The 21,487-nt window shown below is 37.4% G+C and overlaps 1 protein-coding gene across 8 annotated transcripts in view; it reads left to right on the forward strand.

Annotated features, from left to right (window-relative positions):
- YAP1 (Yes1 associated transcriptional regulator) overlaps positions 1–21,487 on the forward strand; it is an 86,633-nt gene that overhangs the window by 48,520 nt on the left and 16,626 nt on the right. Inside the window, exons 4-6 of one of the 8 annotated variants that reach the window (XM_034072642.1) lie at positions 6,947–7,060; positions 18,567–18,760; positions 20,220–20,267. In XM_034072642.1, coding sequence (XP_033928533.1) covers positions 6,947–7,060; positions 18,567–18,760; positions 20,220–20,267 — 356 coding nt within the window. The remainder of the gene's footprint in view (positions 1–6,946; positions 7,061–18,566; positions 18,761–20,219; positions 20,268–21,487) is intronic. The other 7 variants (XM_034072645.1, XM_034072658.1, XM_034072663.1 and 4 more) reach the window with 7 other exon arrangements.

The following is a 21,487-nucleotide window of genomic DNA, read 5'->3' on the forward strand; positions in this document are numbered from 1 at the left end:
TTTTATTTACTTTCTCACAGTCTGATTGTATTTTGTGTATGTCTGCTGTTCCTGTGCTTCACAAAGGTTATTCTCTGGTGCTGCTTTTTGTTGTCTGTTCAGACAGCTTTGTTTCATGCTGCAATTCATATGCTGCAGACAATGCCAAAAGATTAACAGGCGTGACCAAACTGTACTGTTCATGACTGAGTGTTAGAGGGGAAGCTAATCAAACTTTGTGCCGCCTAGGCCAGGAGGTTGGATTATCCTGAAACAAATGAGAGTCCTGTTCAAGTGCAGGAAGTCATGATTCAGAGCAATTAAGGTCTCAGGCTCTGGTGTGAAAATGTAATACATGTGATTATGTTTTCTGGAAATACCCCAGGAAACCTGCAGCAATAGAGATGTTTTTGCAGGGATAGTTCAGAAGACCAGAAAACAGGAGAAAGGAACAGTTCTCTCGGTCTGTATTGCCTTTGGCTTATCTTTTTTGTGCTAAAACTAGATGTTTGCTGTTTGAATATTGACATAAATTCTGTGGTTTAAGATAACTCCTTGAACCTTCTGTTTTACCAAGAATTAACAAGAAAAAATGTTGATAGTGAAGTAGGATTCTTCTTATGTATTTAACAAGAAATGAAAGGGTCCTTAGCAAAAAAATAGTTGTGAGGGGTAAAAATCTAAAAGAGAATCTGTCAATTGGTACAGGAGGATTATTTTTTAAAAATCAATACCCTACATAAAATTTATGTGTGTGAGCAAGCGATTCTGCATAGGTATTGTTGCTTGTGCAATAAAAAAGTGTTAAGATGTTCAAGTAGGTTGTCTTGTGACTTGAGAAAGCAGTTATCTGAATACAAATTCATTGAATTTATTTTAAATTTCACAAATTATACCATATTGAATATGAACTGAAAATCTTGTAAATTTGGAGTTTTTTCCCCCTGGTGCTCTGAATTTGTAAAGTGCATGAAGAAATCAGAACTTCTGGTTATGTTGGATTGTGTGTTTACATGACGCTACTTTTTTTAAGGCTTAAATCAGAGGCAGTGTGACTTGGAACTGGCTCCTTGGATGCACCTGCTTACCCTTAACTTGCATTTAACAAAAGTACAATGTCTGTTTTGAATTAAATAATACTGAACCTGCGTTTATTGGATATGATTCTGTTTCTGGTACCTGATTTAGCAAATCTTTGTGTACTAACTTTAAATTATGACTGTATATTTGTTTTACTAGAGTCTATTATATCTGGCTCTGTTACTTTTTGCTGTTGAGTTCATGGTAACTTATGCTTCCTTGGTGGCCTTGGTGGTAAAGAATCTTTGAGAGAAATGGAAAAACCAAGTAACTGTTAACCAGTTCAGCACACTGGAACTTAAACCTGAGTTCTAATGTTAAAAATACAAGATTACTTTGTGTTCCAACTTTGATATTCATCAAGAACTGGGAAATAAAGCTGAGACCTTTAAGACAGAACTTTCCTGCTATGAAATATTGCTGTCAGTGAAACATGTCCTGATGCTTCGAGAGCCTTTCATGAAAGGTACTGTGAAAAACTCATTAATTGTAGCCCTTAATCAGAAGTTGTTGTCCCAAGTGTTAGTGTATTTATAGTATTATTTATATTTATACCGACTGCCATAGGAGCGTGTGAGTTAAGTTGCTCTAGTGAAATGCTGAGAGATTTTTAGGAGCTGTCTTGAAAGCCATTAGAAGCTTTAGCCATTTAGCTAGAATTGCAATTCTAGGCATTCACTAGAATTAAGAACAGGAAAACAAACTGAAGAACGAGGGAGAACAGAACCTGGAAAGCTGCTGTCTTCATATTGAATATAAGCCTGTTGTCTTTTCTGGTTAATTAGGATAAGCGAAGGTGAGGGAAAATGGGAAGAAACCAAAACTGAAAAGTGTGGTATAGGTGAAGGCAAGTCAAAAGAGTGTTTAAAATAAAAACAGGGAAGGTGTCATTTTGCATTAGGTTGCGGTTTTTAGGTTGTTTTTCTTAAGAAATCCCACCTCTTGAGGCAGCTCAAGACTATGAGAATCCAAGTAGCTTGCTGCAAGTTATGTTTCTTTAAGGAAATGAATAGGCATCTGAAGCAGCCTCATCTGATACTATCAAGATTCTGTGAATGAACTGTTTTATGAGCGTTAGCATAAAACCTTTACAGGAGGGCACTGATATGTGAAAAGTGGGGAGGGTTTCCAGTCTTTTTGTTTCTTTAATTTTCTTTTTTGCTCTCAGTCTTGTTGAACTTCATCTAATCAGCTGAAATGGTTTGAGCACTATGTATGCAGAGAAACAAGGAGTGCTCTTTGAGGTGGCATTTGTTGATTAATCTTCTGTGAAATCTGACTGCATCTTCACATCAGTAATGGAAAGAAAAGAAGCCTGTTACTTCTAAGTATGCAACTTATGTGTAAAATTTAGTCTTGACTGTTAACGACTTTTTGTGTATGTGTTCTAACAATTTTTTTTCCTTAAGGTATTACAGGAGAAACTATGTTCTGTCTTGATTTGAAAAAGAAAAAAAAATAGTGAAATAGTAATAACAGTTTCTTGTTCTTCTAAGGAGCCTCTCCTATACATTTCTTACTGAGGTGAAGTTATAAATTAAAGTAAATAACGTTTCTTGTACAGTTAGAGTTGATATAACAGAGATGGGATAGTGATTGTATTTACAGACTTCCATTCTTCAGGTACTTCCTGAATCATGCCTGACAGCAGGGCTTACTTCAGCCTCTTCTGCTTGTGTGTAGACATTACGTAATGAGCTTTGGAGCAGATGACCTGTCTTTGTCCTCTTTTGTCTTCATGCTTATACTGCAGTTCTGGATTTGTTGTCCTGGTGAAAGTTTGTAGACCTAGTGTAATTCCATTGCCTCTTAGGGTAAGACCGTAGTGCCATATTAAAGGTTGGTAGGAAAATGAACACTCATTCATAGCTCCTGAGGGTTTTTCTTGGTAGGCAGGAATATGCCAGTAACTTAATATGTGCCAGCTCTTCTCTAAGATTCTAGCTTTCTTTAGTTGCTGGTTTCTTCTCTATGAAACCAGTCATACTACAAATTCTGCTTTGTGTACAGTCAACACTGCACATTATCTGTGTTCTAAGTATCTGCGTGACAGTAATGCTTATTTCTTCCTTCATCTGCAAAAAATGCCCCTTTTTGATAGTGTCTTATTGTAAGTTTAACTGATTTGACAGAATGAAGGTCTTCAGGTAAATTTTGTAGAATTTGATATAATCTTAAAAAGTTTTATAATCACAGTGATAGTGACAGAAGGGCAAATTTCAACTTTCACAGAGAAAAATTAGGAAGGTTCTTAGAGATCAGTGTTTGCATTAGGTGCAGGTGATTCCTGCTGTTGAATGTAGCTGTTCCAGTTCTTGGGTTGTCCATCAATATTTATTATCTAGATATAGGTGCCGTTATATGCATTAGACTCTTGATAAAATACAGCTTTACTTACATTTATTTTACACATAAATATCAGAGACTATGGGGACTTGTAAGATTTACTTTGTATCCCAGCATAGCTAGAATCTCTAGTACATTTTTGCTTTTGTTCTTCTTCCTGTTGCTTTCTATCTGCCAGCAGTGAGCTCTGCTTTATGTTTAAGATCCTGTGTTTAGGGCATATGAAAAAGTTACACCATTATGTATTTTGTTACAGAGGTATGCCTTATTGGTAGTTCTGTAAGGATAGCTTGTGTTTGGAAACTGGAATCTAATTTTTTAATAACCTTGTATTTAAAAGTACCATAGTCAATTGAGAGTTCCTTGGAAGAGTTGTCTCTCCCTGTGCAAATGATTTCATAGATTTGTAAGCTTATGGTTGTGATTGTGTGCAACTGACCTACAAGGCACCAAACAGAACTAGAACAGATCAGGCTATCAGGATATTGTTGGTTCAAAGTATTTACAAAGGTTTGAGGGGAGACTGGAAAAGACTGAAAGAGATCCTTTGGCACCTAGCAAGTAGACAGAATCTGGCTCAAGAAATCACCTGAGGTACTGGGAGTCCAAGTGACTATTAGTAACAACTACACTTTTTGGGTCTGTATGTGTGTTCAGTGCTCTACTTAAAAGTTTATACAGTGTGACAGTCACTAAACAAGCTGTATTCAGCAGCAAGACCTGTCCATTATGCCAGACTGGACGCCTGGGCTAAACAAACTTTTGGTTAGACCCAGCATGGATGTTTTTGTAGAACATGAGCTACTGTAGCTATGAAAATAGTGGTGAGCAGGTCTGAAGAGCAGCAACATAGAGCATATATAACTTAAGACATTTTAAAACATAAGCTAATGCTGGGAATTTTGTTCCTATTGAGCCTTTGGGCGGGGAAAGGACATGTAATTGCACAGGCATTTTCCTAGATGCTCTTGAGTAAATGTGTCTTCTGTTCTTCACCATAGTTTTCCTTTTTTCCTCCGTTACTTGTCTCTAATACAGCATTTTGTCAGTCAGTTACAAAATCAGACTTGACAGTCTTCTGGTTTCACAACTGCTCACAAAACCAAATAGGAATTCTAGAAAACAAGACTAATCAATTTTTGAACTACCATTGTCAACAGAAGTATGAGGTAGTTTACTGGCCAAGGAAGAAAGCAACATTGCAGTTAATGCCACAAGTTGCTAGAGAGAAGTTCTGTCTGCAGCTGTTGATGGCACTTAGCAAGGAAGACTTGCTTCTAGGACAGCCAGGTGAGCAGAGACAGACATTTCCTGTCCTGACCACAGCTGTGCATTTTATTTAGAAAGAGAACCTTGCCCGGGTTTGTCTCTAGTAAGCTAGTCCTCATCAGATCACTGAATCTCATAAACAGTATTGTTCTGCCAGGTAGGTGGACTGATCAGTTCCTGGCATCCTGCTTCAAAGGCATTTTGTTCTTACTACAAAGGAACATGCTGGACCAGTATACACTTTATTCAGTGTTCAGCAGGACTGACACCCCAAGGCTAGTTTTGTTTTTCCTAGAGCCAGCTGGGGCTTTTTCCTTTGCAGTTCAAAAGAGAATTTCTTGCTGAGTTTCATCTCTGAAGGATGTGTGGGTTATAAGGCCTCTGTGAAGACTGATAGCAAGGTCTGCCCTCATGGCTAGCATATTGGCTTAGCAGTCAAGGAACGTTTTTAGTTCATTGGCTTCTACACTTGGATGATGTGGGGCATGTTGCTGTGCTCCTGTGCCTCAGTTTTGTACAGCAGTATCTTACTGGTTAGGTGGCAACTCTTTGGGTATGGTAACAAAACACAGGGTTCTTTTCACTTGAGCTTTCAGTTCTGCATCAGAGTCCTGACATACTGTGAATATGTCAGGATTTATGAATGTTTTGCAGTGCTGTCACCCTTTCTTGTCTGTTCTTTTCACTAGCTAATGATCAAAGCTGAAATACTCTTGTTAATTGTATACAGCATTGAAAGCTTGTGAGTGTTAAGTATGGGAAGGAAATGTCCAATGGTTAGATCACTGGTTTTCCTCACATGAAAGATCTAGTGGTGGAGTAGAGAGACTGCTAGAGAAAGACATAATTTTCTGATACAAAATAAAGTTTAAATTAGAAATGTAGTTTTCAGGGGTTCTTCAAAGACCACAATAAAGTTCTTGTCCTGGTTACTCCTTGGGATATTACTGGAATGCAATGAATGATTATTTTATTCTTTTTGACATTTCTCCAAGAACAGCTTTTGAGATTAAGCAAACAAATCTATCCCCCACCTTCCCCTACCAGCTTTAGACAATGAGATCTTCAACAGGAGCTTTGACTTCAGGACAGAATGACAGATTGTAATTTGAACATGGATACAGTAGGTATTCAGGCATTTATCAGATACACATTGTTTTGTGTGTATATCTGAATCTGAGGTTGAAATATGATGGCTTCCTGGGGCAAGTCTTGTTATAATTTCTTTTACATTTTCAACATTTGTAGTGGATCTTTTGCTATATCATCTTAGGTTTGTACTTAAGTCTAAATATCTTCCTGTATCCGATTTAGATATTTTCTGAAGTCTATTGTCTGTGTGAGAATAAGAACTGAAAAACATGTATTTGCATAGCATCAGATGAAATGAGATGAACGCAAGTTTGAGAAGAGTTTTCAGTCTAAGCAGTGTACATAGAGGTACATGATCATATAGAGATGGGAATAAGTGGCTTATGAATGGTATAGTGATGAAAGGTGGTTTCTTAAAAGCTGCTCTTTGGAACTCAAGGAAAACATGCCTCAAGACTCTGTATTCAGACATTTTCAATGGACTCCAGAACACCATCACTTACCTCCCTTTCCCCATTTCCTAAATGTTGGCTTCCCTGCCTGTGCCTTCCTGCTTGTAGAGGCGTAGCACTGTGTCTCTTATGTTTGCTCCTGGTGTACTCTTTACTTGTTTGCTTCCTGTTCTTCAGGTTTGTGTTTCGCTTGCTTAAGCCTCTAACACTTTCACAGAAAGTTAAGAGTATGAGGTAAAGGGAAAATTAGTTTTGACACTTTAATTGTTTGTGAAAGAGAAATATTTCAGGACTTCGTCAGTGTTACCTTGTTGCCGTTGGTGGGCCTTAATTCACCACATGAACTTTCACATGAGAGGTAGAATCAGCCTGTGCTTTTTTCTTTTTTTTTCCTGGTGCTTATGCTGGTTTCATTCTGGCAGGCTTGACTTATTGCTGGTTTTGTACTATAATGCTGTAGCAACAGGGAGTGTCAAAAGCATATGAAAGGATGCAAACAAGTTATAAAATTAAACTCCAAATCCTAAATCAAAGTGATAGAAGTGTTTTCTGTTCTTCCATTTCCCACCCACCACTTCTTTGCACTTATCCCAGCAATGTTAGACATGAGCTTGAAACTCTTCTGTTTCATGTACTGTTATATATGTAAAATGTTGGAATTTCTTTTAGATCAATTTCAGCTGGAGCAAACAAGAGCTCGCCATCAACTCCTTCCTTCTATATTGCAGGCCCACTCCCCGATGGATGGGAACAAGCTATGACCCAGGATGGAGAAATTTACTACATAAACCATAAGAACAAGACCACATCTTGGCTAGACCCAAGGCTTGACCCACGCTTTGGTAAAAGTTCATATCGCTTCAGAATTTCTGATTTGCTTCAGTTCACTCAACTTTAATATTTCAGGCATATTTTGAAAACTTCTTATAGTACAATTTTAATTTGAATTACAGAGACCGTATTTGAATCATTATTTAAAAAATGCTAAATGGATTAGCATAATTCCTTTAGGAGTATATGTCACAATAGTTTCTAATGCTAGGGGTTGGTATTTTGCCGATCCATACAGTTCCCAAAATCGGTGGCATTCAGAAATGACCGATCTAGAGACAGTTTCAGCCAAGCTCACTCTTTCTTATAAAATTGCAAAACTTTACCATGCAGGAATCTTTTAATTTCCAAACAAATACTTGTGTTCCTTTGTGCTGTCTTCAGGAAAAAGGCATTGTCAAATAATAATTTATGCTGTTTAATACACTTGAAACACATACCAGCTTATAATTCCAGCTTGTCATAGTGATGATCATGACAAAATTTTGTTTTAAACGATATGGAGATAAATGGTAGGTTTTGTTGCTTCTACTTTAATAATCTTCTTCTGGGGTAAAGACTATATAATACTGGAAATAGAAATAATAAATTAGGGATCACAAGATCTAGATGTAAAAATGTAAAGAAATAGAATTGATATCTCATTTTTAATGTTTTTTGATCTATATGAAGTGCAGAGCTGCAAATGTTTCAAGAAAACATTGGCACTGATGATTATGAATAGCAATACATATAATATTAAGAGACTCTAAACTAGTCCCTTAGAATGTCCAAGTGATTATTCTGATGTATTTAAGGTGATATTACAACTTTAGTTTTCGTATAAAGCCATGACTGGTGTATGTAAGCTGTTTTAGTTGCATTAATTTGCCATTGATTTGTTTTCCCAATTTTCAACTCCTTTGGATTTTAGTAATTTTTCCAGAGCCATGGAAAAAACAGTAGGGGTAAAAAAAAATAAAATAAAAAAATGAAGAGATCATTGTGGTTTCCAGGCTTTCGTTTTGGACTCGATGCAACTAAATGAAAACAGTGTGCAGATCACTGAGTAGGTCAGGCTGAGGGGATACAAAGCCTTTGAAGCTTTACAGGGGTTGACCTAACAACAACTGTGGGCCCCTTTTGGGAGAGGCATTAACTCCATGAATGCCATATAAACACAGAGCTGCAAAACTCACAGTGACTGTTCTGTTTTGTTTTTCTGAAATAGCTGTTAGAAGTTTCAGCGTTTTTGTTCTGCAGGCTTGAGTGCTTACTTTAAACATCCGTTTGCTCTTCTAGAGAACACCAGGTTGTCACACTTTGTTTATAAACTGCTCACCAGTTTGTAGACAGGTTGAACCACTGTGCAACTTGAGCCCAAAGGTGGGGCATGTATTGAAGGTTGTCAGCTTTGGCAAATGTCCCTGCTGGCTTGAAAACCAGCCAGAGTTGTAGGTCTGTTTGCCTGTTGTAAGGGGAGTGTGTGGATAATTTGCAACTTCACAATTACTTAATAAGTGAATAAGGCTGAAAAGGAAGCAGTCATCTTGAAAATCAGTGTTGCCTTTTGCAGTTAAAAGAGGCAGGTCAATTATATTTACTTAAGTAACCTTGCAGGGTATGTATTTTTCTTTTCTTTGTATTACTTTATAGTTTCCAGTGATGCGCTGGAATTAAAAGGGAATGTGGAAAAGGCTTTATTTGACAGAGGTGGTGAGATGAATCTTGTTTCTCAGAACTATTTTGTACTCCCATAAATACTATGGTTTAACTGTTAAGGGCAAAAGCCACTTGTCTTCTGCATGCTGAAACTCCATCAGATGTTAGGGCTGTGCAGTTAAACTCAAAGAAGTTAGTAAAGTCCAAAAGACTGCATGAGGGTTTCTTGCTGCATAGCTTCCCTTTTTGGGCCCACTGCGTATGTGTATCCCAGACAGGCTTGAGTACATGCCAAAGCTCTTTATTTTGTGGTCGGACTTTTAATCTGTTCCAGACCTTTTCAGTCAAAGAGCTCAAGTTTAACTGAAAGGGGCAGGAAAGGGAAAAAAAAAGCATGTGGGCTCTTCTGATCTAGAGTGACGGCAAATAGAGACAAGCTGCTAGTTGCTGTTGAGCTTGAAGGAGTTTTCCTTGAAATCTTAAGTTGTATGTATTGTATTGTGGTTTATGTTTTCATCATTTGAGCCAAGAAAATACAAAATTTTATTCATCTTGCTTTCTTACTTTTGACCTCCTTAAGTCAGTAAAGAAGAAAAAAATCTGTTTGACAGAGCAAGCTTACTGAGCCTTGCATTTATTTATCATGTGGAGATCCTCAACAAATATGTGCTGTGACCCTAAATAGCATGTGAATGACTCAGAAGTTTACCTTTCTGTGCTTAATATAGGTTGAAAACCCTGCTGGGTTTTTTCCCCCTGGGGATTATCATTCCCTTTTCTATCACTGTGTTTTAATATAAGAGCTTAGATTTCACTATTTGTTGACCACTAACACTTTCAGAAGCAATCCTAAGTGCATTCATCTCTGTCATGTTGAAGCTTTTGATTAGTACAGTGATACTAATGTTGATTGAAACAGAAGGAGAAATTAATTTCTTCCTTGATAATGCAACTTTCATGAATCTGAAGAACCATTGAAAACAATAATGCTGTTGAATGGTATGTGCAAACATACTCTTCTATTCCAGTACTCAGAAACAGAAGGTTTGAAGAGTCTTTGCCCTTATGCTTCTGAATTCCCAGCTTCCAGGGAGACAGCCCTTATGTCTTCGTATGTTCCTCATTGGATGGAAGCTTTACATTCATCTTTATTTTCTCCAGTAAATGTGCATATACCTTTTTTTTTCCTCTCCTTTTTCTTTTTTTCAAAGAAATAGTGCTGGTAATTTTCCATTAACATAGCTAGAGAGGAAGGAGGATCAGTTCGAAGAAATTGTTTTAGGCGGACACACCTACTTACTGACTTGGTAAGGGGAATTTGGATATTGCATTCATGCTTTTGAACAGGAAATAAAAGGATGTAGTTAATATGGATTCTTTCTTGGAGCAGGCTTTTAAGACTGACATATCAGATAAGAGTACCGGCCTGAATACCTGATGTGGAGTAGGCTGGATCTAAAACCTTAATGCTCCAAGTTGAAGATAAGGACTTTGTTACAAGACTCAGCTAAAATCTTTGAAGTGGGCTTCAGGTCTTCAGCTATACCACTTAAGCAGCAGTGAAGTCTTGTAGCTCAGATGTTGATCATCCAAGTCCATGTATTTGACTTTAGAACAGTTTTAGATTAGGAGAATTCACAAATTTTAAAATCTAGAAAAGAACTAAGTATGAGAGAAGGGTCTTCTCATGCCAAGCACAGTCAATCATAAAAGATGACATGAGATCAAAGGAATGGGGATGGAAGGGGGGGATCCTTAGGCCTATGTCAGCAGGATTCTTGTCTAGTGGAGCATCTGGTACAAACATGCTGTCCTACCTTCTCAGTGCCTTTGCAGGCTGCATAGTAAGAGGCTTCAAATTACTTGTATTTATACATTTATTTATTTAGAAAGCTATGTATGGTAATTGCATTGTCCGGTTGAGTTTGTGTTTTGGACTGGTGTGTCTTTCACTACCTTCTACTATTGTTTATTTGCCATACTTCACAGATCCTACTGATTTTTCTTTTTAAGCCTTCCAAATAAGTTAACAAGTTATCTTGATAGTAAAAGAACATGAAGGTAGGAAGCAGGTCAGCTGTGCATTCTGAGTGGCTGAAGTTGGTGAAGTAGAATATCCGTTTTTTCTATAAAATTAAATTTCCTAGAACCAGTCGAAGTTTGGAATCATTCAATTTTATTGATACAAGTTTCCAAGAATTGGCTTTTGTATCAAATACCATTAATGTGATTTTAAGCTGTTATTTAATTTTGCATATGATAGGGCTTGTTTCTGAAATGCAACTCTAAAGTAATTTCCCTTTTGAGGAAACTTTTTACATTCAAAGATGGGTCATGAAGTGGGAAAATACCAGGAACTGGCAGTTTATTTCTGCATGTCTAGTGGGTTGGTGTAAGTCTTGTGTTTAAACAGTAGTACTCCTTTAGAGAAGTCAGGCTAGTCTGTCTGCAGGAATTAGAGTAAAACAAGATACTGTTTCAGTTTTCTTGTTATTTTATTACACACTTCGGTTTTATAGGCTTGTTACAAGTGATCATACCTGTGCTACACATGCCCAGTCCTTTTCCTTCTGTTCTTTCAAGCGTCAGAGCTGCCATATGGAGAATAAAGCAAAGATCTGATGTCAGATTGAAATCATTGGCACAACTTTATCACTCCCACTTAGAGATTGTGTTAATGTTTTTTTTTTAAGTTCTGTATGAATTTTGGGTAAGGGGGAAGGCAAGGGAAGACAGTGTTTAATATCATTATGCAAGAGCCATGGGGGCTCTGTGTACAGTAGCTGTTTGATATACATGAGTAAGAAAAGGAATAAAAGTGATAAGAACTGGGAGGATAGGGAATGCACATCAGAATTTTCTTCTTCCTTTTCTGTAGTGCAAGAACCTTTGAAACAATGAAAAGGATTTGTGCAGAAATACTGAAGTAAAATGCACCTGTAGATTTCATTGAAACATGTTTTTATCATTTCCATTAATAAAACCCCAAAAATAAATCACACACCAAATCTGAAAAGTGCTTAAGATTCAGAACATCTGCTAATTTTCAAGTATCAGAAATGAAATGGAAGTATTCCATACTGTTGCTTTGTCGTCCTTTACCTGTCTAGCATTTTAATATGTGTATTTTAAAGTTAGTTTGTAGTATCCTTGCCAGAGGCATATGTGTGGGCAAGACAGAACTAGAACCCTAGACTGGATGCATTTTTTCTGTGTCTGGTCACAGTGGCATTCCAGGTTTTTTAAGTTCCAGATCTGCAGAAAAGTGCAAAAGCGCAGAGCATGAGTCAAATTTGGTTTTGATCTGCAAATGCAATGGCATATTCTTGTTTACATGCTCTCAAAAAAAAAATAGTGGATTTGATTCATCTGAAAGGTATAGTGGTATTAGTTTTTTCACTTCCCTGTCTCTCTCTTCCAGAAGAGCAATTTCAGGAGACTGCTTAGGATGGGGAAAAGGTTTCTGTATATTGATGTGTGTGTCAGGGAATGTGGTCAGATGGAGGAGCAGCAGTTTTCAGTGAACACAGTGACTTGTGTCAAAGTGAGCTGCTTGTGAATCTGCAGAGGTGGATAAAATTTCACTGGTAAGCATCCCTTTGTAATAGGGGATGCTGCCCTTACGGTAGTGACAATAAAAGTTTATTAGTTGTTCAGCAGAAAGTGAAATCTTGTTTCTTCAAAAGCAGGATGTATTTAGGTATCTCCACTGAATGTAGTTCACAGAAGAAATTGTTAAATCTGTCTACAAGTATTGTGTAAGGTTGCAGTTACCTACTTTGTGTAGATTTATATGCTAATAAAAAGGAAAAAAAGAACCCCTCACTTTTTAGGGATTTGTCAGGGCAGTATGTTTATGTAAGTTTATACGTGTTTGGGGTTTTGTTTTGTTTTCAGAATAACTTAATCCTGTTTGGGAAAGGAGATTTTGTTGGTAATGGTGTCTTTATGCCAGTAAAGATAATGCATACCTTCAGTGCTGCGCTGGAACAGCTGTGACCATGAAAGAAAGCTGCCCCCTTAATAGGGGGGCATTTTTTCCACCATATCTTTTAAATGCTGCAGTTTGCACGTCTTTGTTAATGAGCATACTACTACATTCAAAATTGAAGGTGGATCGTTTTGAACACATCATTCATTATCTTTAATCTAAATATATGTATACACACAATAATTATATGCTCTCTATCTAATCATATATAATCTAAAATTCAAAGAGGCGTCAGCTTTTTTCCTTCTTGAATTCAGTCATGTTGAAACATGATTTGTTTCTTATATACAGAAAACAGTTTTACTTGGGTTTTTGACAGCAAACTGTTAATTTTATTTTTTTATTAGAGTATTTTCTACTGGATTTCGTAACTTCTGTTGTTTGGACATACTTCTGTAATAGGTGGTATTTGTATTTTCATTAGATATATCTTGCTTTAACTAGGAGTCCAGCTCAGGAGTGTGTGAATATTTATTTTTACCTAATACACTAGGATTTGTTTGTACACTTGAGACAGAAAATGATCTGGAGAAGATCATTCAGGCTTCCCCCTTACTGTAAACTCCAGGATTCTTAGATTAATTTAAGACTGAAAACAATAGAATGTTTTATTGTGCTAATTTTTTTGTTGTTTTCTAACAGCAGAATTATGAAACTGAAACTGTAATTTCCTTAAAGTAACATAGCAATACCTGATAAAGAGTTCTGTCCAGAAACATGATTTGTATCCTGATTAAACAACAAATTGTTGTACCAAGTCTCTCCAAAAAAAGCCACTTGGAACAAGTTTTTATTACTTCCGAGACTCATTCTTTAAAATCCTGCTGGTAATTTTTTTTTTCTTCACAGCTCTTTTCAATTTAATCAAAGAGGGTTTTTGCCTTTGTTGCCGTGCTGCAAACTAGCACCATTCATAAACCTGGCCATAGCCAAAAAATGATGGACAAAAAAGCTGTCTGGTTTCCAAATGAAGCTGAAGGGGACAAGTGCTCTCTTTCAGTTCTTTCAATGGAAACACTGATTCTTATTATTAAGAACAGTAAGTTATAGTATGCTCAGACCCTGAGCTTTGTTGTTGTTTAAATAAATAATGTCCTTAAATTTGCAGATTAGATTTAGTGTTGAAGGATGAAATGATAAATACAAAAGAAAACTCATCAAACATTCAGCTGTGTCTCTACAGCAGTCTTTGGAAATTCTCCATAGGAGAAAGGTGCTGAGGTGCTGTGTTACTGCAAACTGTCTGTGCCATGGTATGTGTGATTTTAATTGGCATAGAATCTTGGGAAAGAATTAGCCTTTTATGTTTTGAGTTGTTAACAATCTGCTGGCCTTTTCTCTCCAACTCTGATGACTGGTAATTGTTTCCCGCTTTTGATTTGGTTTTTGGTCCCTCTCCCCTCCCCCCCATTAAGGATGTAGACAGCAGTCTAAACTTGTTTCAGTAACTGTCAAATATTATCTGCTACAGTACAGAATGGGCATTTTGCTGTTGAGTTTGGGCAATAAAACTTTTAATGTGTAACATTTGAAGACCACTAATTCTCTGTTCTCAACAGCATATTGCAGCTATTACAATTGGCTGTATTCTGCAGATAGTGAAGCTAAGCCATATTCTGGGACAGCAAGATCTTTATTGTCTTAAGTTGCCCATGGTTTTTAACTTGTCTGCCCCTCCTCCTCCTCCTCCCTCAAATCCCCCTCTTCTAGAAACAAAGACTTGTTTGTTCCTTCTCTGCCTGTGAGGTCTTTGCAGACTCTGCTGTGTGGGTGCAGAGCCCCTTATTTAAATGTTTTCCATAGCCATGGAAGGTAAGGAACAGGATGCATTAGAAAACTGATAAGTCCTAACTAATAGATAAATGAAGCCCTTTGCCTATGAGTTCAGATTTCCTAAAAAGAGCTGTGCATGTCAGGATCCCCACAAACCCATAAGATGTGGAAAATTAAAATGTGCTTATCTGAGATTATGTTGATTGCAGATTTCTATAGTTGTGTCCTCAGTAAGTAATGAAGAGTTGAGAATTAAAAAAACACCTGAACCACAAAACAACCCAAAACCAAAACAAACAAAAGCATAAGCCCAACAGTAATAAAAACTTTAACCCCTCTGTTTTTTCCTGTCATTAGAAATGAGGTGTATATTCCCTGTTTTCTTTAAATATTGTGCTGGAAACTATAGAGAATTACATTCTTCTTTCCTGTTTGCCTTGAAGATACTTGTGTCATCAGCCAAGATGGGTGAAAAGCATTCGGTGTTATTAGTGGTGGTGGATTTTTCCCCTGATTCTTCACTTGGGTGTGTTGTTAAGTCACTAAAATTCAGTTAGCGGTATCTTTTTAAAATGTCCGAACTTTTAAGTTTTAACTTCACAGTCAAAATAGTTCCATTATATGAAAAACATCTCCCCATCTGTTCTGAGGACAGTTTAAAATCTTGTCAATTTGAAGTGTTTTGCAGTTGCATTCTTGAAATAATAAAATGCTCAGAAAAATCTCTTTAATGGGTACCTGAGTGAGGTCTAGAAATTGCATTCTTAGGTTCAGTTTCTGAAGAGTTACAAAACTATAATAATTTTCCAAAAATATTTATTGATGAATCTTAAATATACATTAAAGTCTCTGTATCTTATTATGGTATTTGTGGTTTAGATACACTTTTGGTTTAGAAACATTACTTTGAAAATGCACATTAGGAGACATATCAGGAATCTAGGATGAGGGAATAAAATGAAAAACATCAGTCAAACATGATTTGTTTCTTACAGTTTTAATTGCAGTGTCAGTAGATGAGAAGAATGAAGCAAACCGTGATCAGAGAGAACCAGAATAATACAAGCAGCTGTCAGAAAGATAACAATACATAAAATATTAAGAATTTGGCATGAGAGGGAAGTTAGTTCCAGAGTACAGACAGGAAAACCAAATTCATAACATGTTGAAGGGATGTTAGTGATAATGCATTTAAGAGTTTAAGGTTAGAAACTGTTACATTTTTATGAGGTTATCTGTAATATGACTTGGCTGTGAACTGCATGAAGCAGGGGCTCCGAAACCATGATTATATAAGTTGGAGACAAGGCCATAAAGGTGGCCTTTTTAAGTAAAAGAAAACCGGCATTCTTCAGCTTTGGGTACTTAATTTTTACGCAGTAGGTAGTTTGCTTTTAGCATAGATGTGCTTCTTTCAGGTGATTGTAATTTTCTAACCTTTGTCCGTCTTTCCACTGTAATTTACCTCCCATCTTGTTTAATAGCAGGGCTTGAATCCTGGAACTTCTGAAAGAAGCACAGACTTCTGCTTGAGTTGCAATTAGCTAACAGCAATAGAAGGCTGTTTTCTGTTGTCCCATACTAGCCCTTTCCTTGTCTGCGTTTAAGGTGAAACAGGTTATGATATGAAAACCAAAAGGCAATGGTCCTTGTTCGAGACTTGATAGGTTTCTTGGTAAAAGAGAGAAAGGAGGAGATACTCCTTCAGTGGTGTCCAGCTTGTCTAAAGCTGCTTGGTGGGCTTTCTAGCTTCAACTTCAGCCTAATTTGGTAAATGTAGCTATTCCTGTTGCTGTCAGTCTTCCAGCAGGGATTTCCCAGTGGAGGGCAAGTGGAGCTTGTAATTAATAGTTCACTGCTCAGATCCTTGCAGGGCAGCTGTTGGTACTGTTGAAACTTCTGCAGTTCCTGGTGTCCTGGGGCATGTGAACCTTCTGTGTCTGTTTAGCAGAGCAGCAGCTTGTCCTGCTGCTGGCCTAGGTACCATAGCTTATGTCACAAATCTGGTTGATTGGCTCATCCTGGTCACCTCTTCCTGAAGTTCAGTTTTGATGATGAAGTGATACTGGATGTCTTTTAAGATCAACTGCTTGATTTTAAGCTTTCATCCAGAGTGGTGTTGTCTTCCCTCTAGTTTGTTTTCCCCCGCTTGGACAGGATAGGGCTTGCAGCTTGGGGTTGAACATGTAATGCTCTGTTGTTTCTGCTTGGTACTGAGATTCAATTTCTCTTCCTACCTTTACCTGTGCACTCTACCTGTAGGAAGTTTTATCATAATCTTATGTATGAAGCTGTCTTGCAGGTAACTACACAAGAGTATTTCAAATTGTTTCAATCCATCTGACACTTGATTTAATTTTGACTTGACTCATGAAAATGTGACCCATCTCTCCATTAGACTATTGATTCTGTGCTGGACTTACAGAATAGTTGAAAAGGTAGACTAGAGAGACAAGTAACTGTTTTTTTACTTTTCTATTCTCACCCCAGTGAGCCTATGGCATTTCTTCTTCATATGCTACCTCTCAATGGAAGGACGAGCTGTGGAAGGAGGAAAAATGAGCAAGGCTGTAAAGCAGCAGCCGGTTTTAGTTTTATTTTGAGATAAATATATCTAGGCTTTTGCAGAACAGAAGAAAAACACTATTGTAAATTAAGTTAAATACTCATAAGACAGGGGAGACTGAAGGGCTTTTCAGAGAAAAAATGATACAGATCCTTTATGAGAACTCTCTTTTATTCTGATAGTTAGAAGTGTTAATGTTTCAGGAATCTTCTCTGTATGATGAAAAACATTGATTGAGACCTACACAACAGATGGCTTTCTTTGCACCGAATCAGCCTGTCATCCTAAAAGAAGCTCATTCCCTCTTTTTTCCTAGTTCCCATAAACCATAATCCTCATTCCCAGGGAAAGAAAAAAAAAAAAAGGAATCCATACCACTCTGCCATCACTGCTTCAACAAATGCTTTCTGCAGCATACTGTGAATGTTAACAGATTCAGGCTGTTCGCAACAACAGGATAGAGAGCTAATTCCAAAACTCAAAGCCCCTGAAAACAGTGCTCTTGTAATACAGTCTTTCCTAGCCCTCTGTTTCACTATGGGAACTCCAGTGCCTCTGTTGACTTTAAACATACAGGTCTTGAGTGGGGAAAAAATCAAGGGCTGTCAAGTAGATGCATCCCAGTCATGCATTATTTTATACAATGAAACTGTCTTATGTCTTGCTCTTCTGGGGGAAGGGAAGATGAGTTTTCATTGTGCATTAGGCATACAAGATGACAATTTTTCTTCTCCACACCCCAGAAAAGATGCATCATGTACTTCTGTGGGGTAAAAGAAAATGAAGCATCAGCAAAATGTTTCCTGTATTGATGTATTTTGGCTGTGTAATTCATCTGTTTCTGGTGATAAAGCTGTTTCTATACCAGCTCTAATTTTGCATGACAGGCTGCCCTCAATGGAGCCTGTAACACTCAAAAGTTGATGTGACAAGGATGTGAATGATTGTTGCATGACGTTGGGGTGACATGGTCTAGTAATTGGGCAACGTGGTCTCGTGGAAGTTGTCTTTGGCAGTGGCAGGGGGGTTGGAACTAGATGAACTTAAGGTTCTTTCCAACGCTATTCTATGATTCTGTGACTTGCACCACATTGAGAAGAATGGTAGCTTTTAATCAAGTGTAGTTTGATACAAGTGAGATGTTTTGTCATTCTGTGTGTTCTCAAGTTTAATGATTCCAAGATTTCACATGAATAAAAAAGTGGTTTTGTATTTTTGTGTCTAAATTGAGAATAGTTTATTAGGAAGAAGATAAATCCTTCTCATATTTTATGGCTACTTTGAATTTTTCACCAACTTACACATTTGACTATTTTCAGAAGCTTTTGGAGCAAGTGTGTGCTCTTAAGCATGAGACTCTTACATTGATTTTACAGGAATAACACATGAGCAAATATTTCACATTCTGAACATCAACATAGCTGCATGTTTTGTACTGTCATGGCTTGTAATTTTTAAAGTTTTTAATCTATGTCTTCTAAGTATAATACTTTCCTTATGTGTCTTTGTATTTCATTTTTAAATGTTTATTGTTTTGGTTCCTTAGCCATGAATCAGCGAATCAGCCAAAGTGCTCCAGTGAAACAGCCACCTCCTCTGGCCCCTCAGAGTCCCCAGGGTGGTGTGATGGGTGGGAGTAGCTCCAACCAGCAACAACAGATGAGACTTCAGCAGCTACAGATGGAGAAGGAAAGGCTGAGACTGAAGCATCAAGAACTGCTTCGGCAGGTGAGGCCACAGGTTAGACACCTACTTCCACTATTTCTTTTGTATGTTATGTTTTGTTTTCTCTAAGTTGTTGTTTCAGTAAATCCTAAATATCAATGACTGTACAAAAAGCTTTGAGATCTAAAAAAGTCTGATTTCATTTTGTTACTGGTATCAGCTTGGTAGTGGAAGCATCTGACTTAGCAGACTGAAGGATTTTGCTTTCCTCCCTCATTGCTCTCTCTAACACAAGAACAGGCTTCTTTACTGTTAGGATGACATCATGGACCGTTGATCTGATTGGATATTCCTTGTGAGATTGTATTTCATGTTCATTGAGTTCTGAGTCATGCAAAAAGCAAGAAGTTGGTTCCCACAGCAGCTTTAGTTCTCCCTAAGTGGAGAAAAGTCTTTCACTTTTAGAACCTGTCAGTCTGTAAAATTTCAACGTGCTTGTACAGTTTACACAAGATGCATTGAGAAGACACCTTGTTGACAAAATCTTACCTGTTAAAGAGTGGAGTGGAACATGAAGCAAGTGAATTACTCGTGCTGCATTTTGAAACTGTGGTTTTCTTATGCTGAAGAATTTCAAACTTGATAATGAGGCTTTCAGCTATTCCTTTCAGTATTTTTCTACTGTATGAATATAGCTGTAGCAAATGTTAAAGTGTAGGACTGGACACTGGAATCTCTGGATTTTGGATTCGGGCATGACTTTAAGCCTTCTGCTTCAATTTTCCCATCTGAATGTTTCAAGATCTAATATCGTCTGTGCTAGATACTTAGGATATTCTTCGGGGGTTTTGAATCTGGTAGAGAAAGCACTAATTTTTCTTTGAAGAAAACCTTAAGTCTTACCCTCTTCCCTTTTCACTTTGGGTGATGGGCCTTCTTTCAGGAGAAGATGATATCTTAATGTCCTCAAAGACAGCTTTTCTCATTCTTCATCACCTGCAGTATTCTGTCCTGAAATCTGACTCCCATTATCCCCTTTGTAGTCAAGTTCTGTTTTGTAGGAATCTTCAGCATCTCTTGGTGTAAGATGGGTCATCTTAACAGCCATTAACTTTTTATAGTACTCTAGGTAAGAATACATTGCAAACGTGGCATCAGGACTTTCTCTCTGCTTAAGCATCTGGGCTTCTGCTGTTACTGCTTCGCAACTAATCCACCAAGAGGCATTCTACCCTGTGCTAGCATGCTTCTAGGTAGGCCTTCTAATTATCTTCTTGCCTCAGTTGTCATTGAGAGCCTGACTAACTTTGGACCAGGTGACAGCCAGTTCCCTTCATGTTGTTCTCCCTGGTCAGTAAATCTCTGAGTTCTGTTTCAATGTGTTGTAATTTTCATAGTTTCTTGACTCCCTCATTCTGTCTCATCTGGCCTGTTTGGGGGCTTGATATACTACAAGATGGTGTTTATAAAGACGGCCTGCATAGGCAAACCATGCAGCTAAAGTAATTTTTATCCATCTTATTTTTACTCTTAGGCATTGCGGAATATCAATCCCAGCACAGCAAATTCTCCAAAACATCAGGTAGGCTCTTAACTGATGTTTCAGCATAATTAGAAAAACGCAAGCATTAAATCAGGCTATCAGGGTAACTTTTTGCTACATGAAGGCATTCTGAAAGAGGCAAATGAACAAAAAACCCTACTAGCTCTGCTGTACACATTTTTGGACCATTTCTGGCCACGACCCTAACATAGTTTTGAAGAGTGCTGCACTACCACAACTTTATATCAATACTTAAAAGCAACTGAAGAATTCATTGCACATTTTTCTGCATTGAAAACAACCTTCTTGTTTAGCATTCTTGAGGATACTACTGGTTCCAGTCCTGATGTCATCAAGATGTGTATTTAAAGCAAACCTCCCATTATATCTAAGGTAGTAGTTTGTGACTTTTAAATACTGTTCATATGAATGTTCTTATCAGTTCATTTAAACAGGTATGATCTTAAAGATGGATAGCTGTAATCAGTGGATAAAAAGTCACTTGAAATATTTACGATTTTTAAGCATGCATAGTGTAGCAAAATTATTTAAGAGATTACATTAGCAAAATAATTGCTGTGGGGATGTAATATGTAATTATTCCGGTTTGACAGGCTCCTGCATAGATCTATTTTCTGTGTAGGAAACGATAGTTCTCAGAAGCCTCCCAAGCCCAGAGCAAAAGAAAACTGGTCAAAATGTGAAGGATAGTAAAGTTTAATGTAGACTTTGTTTAGGCTTTTAAGAAGTTGAATATGGAATGAATCTCTGAAAGTGGATTTATGGATATATTCCCAGAGCTTCTTTCTTGCTATTGCTGAGATTCCTAATCTGCTGGTTCTTAGGACAATATTTATATTGGCTTGTACTGTAAATCGTTTTTCTAAGAAAAAACACTCTACACATTAGGAAAGGAGAATAAAAGAAGGTATCCTGTGTTTGGAAGTCACGAGTACTGGTGTACTATTGCATTCTTAAGAGTACTGCAAAATTTGTACATTAATAGTTCCCTTGAGAAGATCATCTTCAGAATAGGATCCTCTGACCCTAGAAACAGTACTGACACTATGGAAGTACTTTCCTGTTTGGTAGTATCAGTGCAGCTCTAAAACGGAAGCATTTTAATTGAGATGTAATAATTTGATTGACTTACAGAGCATTGACTGCATAATGATCTTATCAATCAATACTAGATCCTATTACAGAGGAGAAAAAAAGTCCTTAGGGATTGTTGTAAACAAGGAAATAAACAGAGAAGC

Source organism: Melopsittacus undulatus, chromosome 2 (genome assembly GCF_012275295.1).
Source record: "Melopsittacus undulatus isolate bMelUnd1 chromosome 2, bMelUnd1.mat.Z, whole genome shotgun sequence".
NCBI classification, from domain to species: Eukaryota; Metazoa; Chordata; class Aves; order Psittaciformes; family Psittaculidae; genus Melopsittacus; species Melopsittacus undulatus.